Raw genomic sequence first — 8,239 nt, forward strand, 5'->3', positions numbered from 1 at the left:
CCCTGGTGCATCACTTTCCCCGTCTGCCATAGGTAAACTCACATTATGAGTTTCAGCAGGCATCGACTCCCAGTCTTGTCAAAGAAATGTAATATTTCCTGCAGTAGAGCAGTGGTTCTCAACCCACATAATTTTGGGGGATCCCCATATGACAGTGAAGTGTCATATGGGGATTTAAAGTATTTTAAGACTTTTAATACCTAAAAAAAGAGAAACAAAGACAAGAAAAAAGACCATTACTGCATAAAGTAAATCAAAAACTAGCCTATAAAAACTGGTCAAACATTGGCTAAATTGTCAACAACTAATATAAGAAAGAGGCAAACATTGTGAAAATAGACGATCTACAAGCTCACAACGCCTCACGTTGCGAGGCGTTGTGAGCTTGTAGATCTGCTATTTTCACAAGTCTTATCTAGTCTAACAAAATGTAATGCCTCAACTCGTACAATTCCAAGCGCTTGTCAGGGTGGGAAGTCCCCAGTTCAAATATGATTGTTTTGGGGGTCGCGGCCTGAAAAGGTTGAGAACCACTGCAGTAGAGCTTCAATGTAGCTTCCTGGTTATTATCCTGTCACTCTGTAGGAGCAGATTCAGATTTTTAGAAAGCCACTCCCTCCTCAGATGGCAACCATCACACTAACGGGCCCCAGACTGGACACTGCTGGGAAAGCAGACAGGAATCAGCAGTTAGACAATTGGAACCAATTAGACACCAAGGTGAATCGGAGAAATAGAGAGATAGAGAAGAGACAGAGTGGAGAGAGACAGAGGCCCGTCACACCGGAAATATTTATCAGAATGTCACCAAATTCGACTGTATGTTAACATGCAGTGCAGTTATGGAATAAAGCATTTCATTAAAAACATTTCATCTATACTTTGAAATGTATACACTTGAACATATGAATCTTCATTTGGGGTCAGTTGAAAAGCAGGCATATGTCTGAGGTGGCCAGTGAATACCTCAACTCATCAGCATTAGGACCGAAGCTGAGCCGAACATGGTCCAACTTGCATAATACAAGAGCAACAGACAGATGCCAGTGTTCTCACACTTTATGACTCTTGTATGTGTCTTGGTGAGTTCGATGGCATGATGGCACTGTAGCACTATCCTGGTGTTCGTTCACCTCTGCTTTATAACTGATCAGATCAATGATGGTTTTGGTTTCTTCTGCACCTTCAAAATCTTTGGCCAATATGATCACTGGATCACTGGTTCCCAAACAGTGGGTCAGGACCCATCTTTGGGTCACAAGTAAATATCCCTTTATTTTTGGTTTCCTACAGTTTGCTTTTAGCTAATGTTAGTTAAAAATATTTTAAAACATTTCCCAAAAAAACGAAACTTTTTTTTCATAAATTAAAAACAAATGCAATCATTTTTCAAAAGAATTGCATAAATACAATTTAAAAAATAAAGAAATTCCATACAAATTAAAGTAAAAAAAACGTTCAAAAGTATAATGAAAATAGCAGAAATACAAGCTCACAACAGCTTGTAGATCTGCTACTTGCAGATCTGCTACTACTGTAGTTTGGGTCCTGGGCAAACATCTAATTTCTCTTTTGGGTCTTTAGCTAAAACGTTTGGGAACCACTGGTCTACATGGACCTGAGCTAGTTATTATGTTGTTGCAAAATCGTAGACCTGTTGCCATTGCTTGTCAAGCAGCTCCTGAAATGTGATACTTTTGCTCTCTGATCGCCTGGCTATGTGAGACTACTGCATCTCAAACTGCTTCACATCTTTGTCTCTCTTGTTGCTGGACAGAGTTTGTGTGGTTGTTCATATCTAACACACAAACCCACACAGTTACGAGACGTAGACCCAGTAATCTTTTGGTGATATTCAAAAGCTGTGTTCATATTAAACTTTTAGGCAAAGGCCTATACTGTGTAGGATACTGGCTACTCAATGTAAAACAAGCCCCTCTCTCCCAGTATATCTCCGTTTCTTTCTTTGTAGTGATGTTTATAAGTTGTTGTTTTTTGCATCATGACATGTTTCCTAAATACAGACTTTTCCATCCATCATCAGGTTATCTCATGGAGAGGAAGAAGAAGGGTTCGTCCCGATGGACAAAGCTCAACTTTGACGTTTACGAGTCGACCACGTACGAGGCTAAGAGGATGATTGAAGGCGTGCTCTATGAGATGAGGGTGTTCGCTATCAACAGCATCGGCATGTCTGCGCCCAGTGCCACCTCCAAGCCTTTCATGCCCATCGGTAAAGCCTGATTTATACTCCCCCACAGCAATGTGGCGCACCGAAAATAGCAGGTTTACACGCTCACAATCTGATCCGCTGTGAGCTTGTACATCGGCTATTTTCGGTGTGTTTAAATGAACCCATAACTCAGCCGCATTCAACATGCAGTGGTTTATTGCCATGTCAAACCGGATTGTTAGGAATTTATATCGTTGCACACCTCCTGATAAACACATAGGTTAGGATGTGTGGAAGACATAAACATTTAACACTCACATAACACACATTATTGTATACAGCAATGCACAAATCAGTCTGACACTCTGTCTGACATCTAGCAGTCAGAGCACACCCCAAAATGCTCCTTGTCTGCCTTTGTGACTACTTCGTCCATCAGCTGAGACAGTTCTCACTGAATGGAAAGTACTGCGGCACTGCAAATGTGGCACCACAAATAGCACCGAGCATGCCACGCTACAGTATGTTACAAAAGGGTCACCATAGATTCTGTGAGGATGTCTACAATCACTATATTGTGGCATGATATAATTGAATTGAATTGTACTTCCATGTACTGTTTCTCATGTCTTACTAAAGTACACCATAATACATTATGCCACAATAATGACTGCAGAGACATTATGTATAAACTATATATTTTCTTGTTATTTCTATAATTTTCCATTTTACAGGCTACTCTTTCCCAGCTTCTCTTTCCCGCTGTCTGTTAATTGGCCTTTGTCAATGCAGCCCTGTGATTCTCTTCGCTCTCCTGTTATTAATAATTATGAGTGTTAATAATTAGCGTTGCTGCTCTTCTTAATTTTTTCTCTCCCTGTCAGCCCCAACTAGCGAGCCCACACGTCTGTTGGTGCATGATGTGACAGATACTACATGCGCTCTGAAGTGGTTCCCCCCAGAGAGGATCGGAGCTGGAGGCCTGGACGGCTACATTATTGAATACTGCAAGGAAGGAGGTAAAAGAACTTAGCCATGGTGCAAAAGACCACATTTCACTTACTGTTCGCGGTCTTACTTTGACACATTTAATTTAATTCTCTTCAAGTGTAGAGACAGAGTGGGCGCTGTCCCGCGGGCAGCTTAAAAGAATAAAGAATTAACCAGAATTAATAGCCAAAATGGGAAAACGCTGCAGGAGAGAGATCCCGTCTTTCTCACTGTTTAATTATGTTACCGCAGACACGGAGTGGGTGGTGGCCAACACTCACATTTGTGAGAAGCAGAGCTACACTGTGCGCAATCTACCTGTTGGAGAGAAGTTGAACTTCAGGGTAGTGGCCAAGAACATGGCTGGATCCAGCCCCCCTGCTACATTGGCCCAGCCTGTCACCATTCGTGAGATCATGGGTGAGTTATCTTAAGATGGGTGAGTAGAAGAACAGTATTTTAAAATGCATTTATGCCCTGTGGATGAGCATTACTACTTGTTTTTTTAATACATGAAACATGTACAGCAGTTTAGACATACACTTTGTTCCTTACGTACTTACATACTTACTTAATCCTCTTCATTCCATGTGGAACATACAGTACTACAAGGCTGCGACGATCTACTTCCATCTGGTCCTATCCTGTGCAGCATGTTGTGCCTTGCCCAAGGGCCCAACTTCCTGCTTTGAAATTGAGTCTATTCACCTGTTTCCTAGGCTGTGTGTTTTCCACTTCCTGTCGATTTGATCCAATGAAATCCAATGAAACTGGTCAGATGACCAATGATATCCAATGAAATCGACAGGAAGTGGAAAACACTCAGCCTAGGAAACAGGTGAATATAGGAAGTGACAGTTCATATGAATGGCCTGTAGTTTCACTGTTTTACCCCTGCTGGTGTCAGAAAGATTTTTTTTCTCCATTCAAGTGGGTTCCAACAGCCGGAGCTGATCAACACAATATTTGGACTTGTATCATGGCCAAGTATCTAACCCAAGGTTCTGCCAAAGTCCATGATCACTAAGATTCTTGACTGCACCTCTTATGCCATATGGCACCCTACAACACATTTATTTATAACCACTTGAAACCTGGCATCCCTATTCCGGGGGTAACATTCACAGAAAATAGCGGATCTACAAGCATGCAACACGTTGTGTAACCTGACACCGTCAAATGGAAGAAGCTTGCGACACATTGTTTCACAGCCTACTAAATGCAAATGAGATCGGCTATTTTCAGCAAAGAGATGGTATAGAGGGAAAAAGAGCGGACCAAGTACAGAGCCAACTCTGGTCAAGTTTACTAAGTATTGAAGTAGTTAAAATGAGAATCCTCCTCCATTAGAACTGCCCAAGATCCGCCTGCCGCGTGAGCTGAGGACCAAGTTCATCAGGAAAGTTGGAGACAAGATCAACCTGACCATCCCCTTCCAGGTTTGTAACGTGATCCATTTCCCATCTCAAGTTTAGCACAAAATGCTTACAATTCACCATCGCCCAAAGAAGACCAGGTTTAATATAATCCTCAATTATTTCATTATTACCGCATGGCTTTGCAAGAGGCCAGCCTTCTATAAGAGGTGTGTGTGTGTGTGTGTGTGTGTGTGTGTGTGTGTGTGTGTGTGTGTGTGTGTGTGTGTGTGTGTGTGTGTGTGTGTGTGTGTGTGTGTGTGTGTGTGTGTGTGTGTGTGTGTGTGTGTGTGTGTGTGTGTGTGTGTGCCTCCACTATTTCTTTATGTCTTCTTTGTAAATAATGTCATTGGTTATCTGGTTTCGGAACTGTCCACAGCCCACCTATGAGACAGAGTAGACAGAAATGGTACCATCTTATAATGAGCATTAGCTAAATATATGAAGATAAAGTTGAAAATGGGTGAAGTGCTCCTTCTATTTCAAATGGGGGGACAAATAACTTAAACTTAAAATGCTCTGTCGTCTCCTAAATGGTGTTATCACTATCTGTGTTTCTTCATCACCTGCACTCTTAGGGTAAGCCACGCCCTGTTGCCACATGGTTCAAGGATGGCGAGCCCGTTGACCAGAAGAAGGTGGGCATCCGTAACACATTAGTGGACTCCATCTTCTTCATCCGCTCAGCGGAGAGAGATCATTCTGGAAAGTATGAGCTGCTTCTAAAGATTGAGAACATGGAAGACAGGGCCGCCATCGACATCAGAGTTATCGGTAAGAAGCCGGTGCTCACACACATTGTTCAACTTCAAGCCTTAACTGTCCCTTTAAAAAAAAGGAAGATTTGGAGAAAAGAAACAAAACAGGGTACAACGCAAAATTCCTGATCACAGTGAACAAAGCAAGTGCAGAAAATGACCACAGAGGTAGCGGCATGATTTATGTAAGTTAAGTGATGATTCCTTTGAGGAGAATGAATGACAACTATGCATTGAGGAAAATGCCCATACCCTGTAGAAGAAATAAAATTATCAAGTGTGACATAGCCTAGAAAAAGGAGCAGGACGGTAAAGGTTTTTGTCATTGTCTAAGGACACTTCCAAAAGACAGCGTCACTCCTTGTTGGACCACCTACACCTCTTTGTAAACGACGACCTTGCAGGCTCATGCAAAGGCTAAAATGTAATTTAGATAGCATGTTATGTAGACAGATGCCAGGTCATTTGTAGACCTGGCATCCTATAGTGTGTATAGTTTCAATGTACAGATTATAGATTTTTTGTATGATACGGTTTAGACTGATGATAGGTTCTCGGTTTACCTATGATCCTAGATTACTATTTCTATGCATTTGATGTATTACCTCATGATATCATTGCTTACTGTAAATCGCTCTGGATTAAGAGCGTCTGCTAAATGCCTAAATTGTAAAATTGTAAACATTATTTAGTATGTCTGAAATGTATCCACTAACAACAGCTAACTGTGTATCTGTAAGTTGAGAGCAGTGGATGAAACCATTATACATACCTTTTTTTGAATCCTTTTTTAAAGAGTTACCTGGGCCTCCGATCAAGGTCAATGTGTCGGAAGTCTGGGGCTTCAACGCAGCGCTGGAATGGGAACCTCCCAAAGATGATGGCAACAGTGAGATCACCGGTTATACCATCCAGAAGGCAGACAAGAAGACCATGGTGAGTGAGGAAGGAAAGAACTGAGAGTGCTTGATTTCCCCCATCCCGGGAGGGCCAGAGCCTGTGTCTCAGTAGTCTAGCTAACAGTGCCGGGCAGATTGTAAGATATTGTACTTTATTTACTTTATTAATGGTGCATTTATATAGCGTTTTTATCCAAATCGCTTTACATAGATTGTGCATTACATTTACCCATTCACACACACATTCATACACCGATGGTGGAGGAAACCATGCAAGGCACCAACCTGCTCATCGGGAGCAATTAGGGGTTCAGCGTCATGCTCAAGGACACTTTGACACTAACTCTGGAGGAGCTAGAGTGGCCGCTCTACCCCTGAGCCACTGCCACCCCCTATCTTTCCTCTTAAATTCCTCTTAAATTTACACGCAATTAACTTTGCTCTCTCTCAGTCTTACTCTGTCTCTCCCTCTCATTCCTCTTTCTCTCTCTCTCTCATTGTTTACATCTCCAGGAGTGGTTCACTGTTTATGAGCACAACAGACGGACAAACTGCACAGCCTCCGACCTGATCATGGGCAACGAGTACGTGTTCCGCATCTACAGCGAGAACCTCTGTGGCATGAGTGAGGAGTGTGGCCTCAGCAAGAACTCAGCCGTCATTACTAAGACAGGTGTGTGTCTGCTTGTATACATATCCATATAATTTTTACGACCGATATTGATTTCTTCGTACTTACGTGTGAGTTTAACACCTTCACTCAGGGAAACACATGCTCTCCCATACTCAGCCATTCATGTGCTGCAAAATGAAGATATCAAGTGTGGCATGCCGTCAAAACCCGAGTCTGATTTACGGTGTTTGACAAACCTTGCCCTCCCTCCTGCTAGCCCTGGAGTACAAGCCCCCTAGCTATGAGGAGAAGGACAAGAACTGCATGCCTAAGTTTACCCAGCCTCTGGTGGACAGATCTTTGGTAGCCGGCTACAGCACCACCATTAGCTGCTCCGTCCGAGGCGTTCCCAAGGTATGTGCGCATGCCTGGCTAAGTAAGTTAAAATAGACTGTCTAGCGTAGAACATAAACTTGAATGTGTCCACACACATGAGTGTCATTTACCTTTTGGCTGCTATGTGGCAGAATTAAAAAACTATGGAATGAAAACTGACTGAATATATACAGTATAAATAGAATAATTGCATTCAGTAGAGTGCATTCCTCTGCCAATGCTGAAAATCCAGCTATCAGTACTCACATTATTATAGATTGTTTGTTTTTTGTTTCTGTCTGTTATTTTGCTAACAGACAAAAACACAGACAAACAGAATGGGGCAAAACCATAACCCCCGTTCAACTATATCGGTGGAGGTAACAAACAGAAACACAGTAAAATTCTTGCTGTTGAGGACTGAAAATAGCCGATCTACAAGCTCACAACACGTTGCATCATGTCTTGTGGGCCTTTAGATCGGCTATTTTCGGGGCACAACACCAGTGTGCAACTATCACCCTTCAATTTAACTCTGAGTTCAATTAACTTGTAACCCCCTCCAGCCTAAGATCGTCTGGCTGAGGAACAAAATGATCCTGGGTGACAACCCCAAGTACATGATGTTTAACAACGGAGGGGTATTGACCCTCAACATCCGCAAGCCCGGCCAATACGACGGGGGCTGCTTCGTCTGCAGGGCTGTCAACGCCCTGGGCCAAGATGAAGTGGAGTGCAAGATTGAGATCCGAGGTGGGGAGCGGGACTTAGGAGTGTTTTTTAAATTTAATTGTATTTTATTTTGTCTCCACCAGTCCACCAGGCCGAAGGCGTGGCCGAGACTATGTTTTGCTCCCTGTCCGTCTGTCCGTCCGTCCGTGAACAGCTCATCTCCGGCACCGTTGGCCTGATCAAAGCGAAACACACTCCCTGGAATGCGTGCAGTTTCTGGCCCAAATATTTCCGATCGGCCTGTTATAGCGCCACCAGGAGGCCGATCTTTGCAAAACATTTTA

The 8,239-nt window shown here is 42.8% G+C and overlaps 1 protein-coding gene across 5 annotated transcripts in view; it reads left to right on the plus strand.

Moving 5' to 3' along the window:
• Positions 1-8,239, plus strand: part of LOC308105514 (myosin-binding protein C, fast-type-like) — a 49,124-nt gene that overhangs the window by 40,528 nt on the left and 357 nt on the right. For all 5 annotated transcript variants that reach the window (XM_080456298.1, XM_080456299.1, XM_080456296.1 and 2 more), the window contains 9 exons: positions 2,045-2,233; positions 3,058-3,192; positions 3,416-3,583; positions 4,514-4,602; positions 5,157-5,352; positions 6,133-6,272; positions 6,749-6,908; positions 7,126-7,262; positions 7,790-7,976. In XM_080456298.1, coding sequence (XP_080312424.1) covers positions 2,045-2,233; positions 3,058-3,192; positions 3,416-3,583; positions 4,514-4,602; positions 5,157-5,352; positions 6,133-6,272; positions 6,749-6,908; positions 7,126-7,262; positions 7,790-7,976 — 1,401 coding nt within the window. The remainder of the gene's footprint in view (positions 1-2,044; positions 2,234-3,057; positions 3,193-3,415; positions 3,584-4,513; positions 4,603-5,156; positions 5,353-6,132; positions 6,273-6,748; positions 6,909-7,125; positions 7,263-7,789; positions 7,977-8,239) is intronic.

This window comes from Gymnoscopelus braueri (assembly GCF_963280865.1).
Source record: "Gymnoscopelus braueri genome assembly, chromosome: 17".
Taxonomy (NCBI): Eukaryota; Metazoa; Chordata; class Actinopteri; order Myctophiformes; family Myctophidae; genus Gymnoscopelus; species Gymnoscopelus braueri.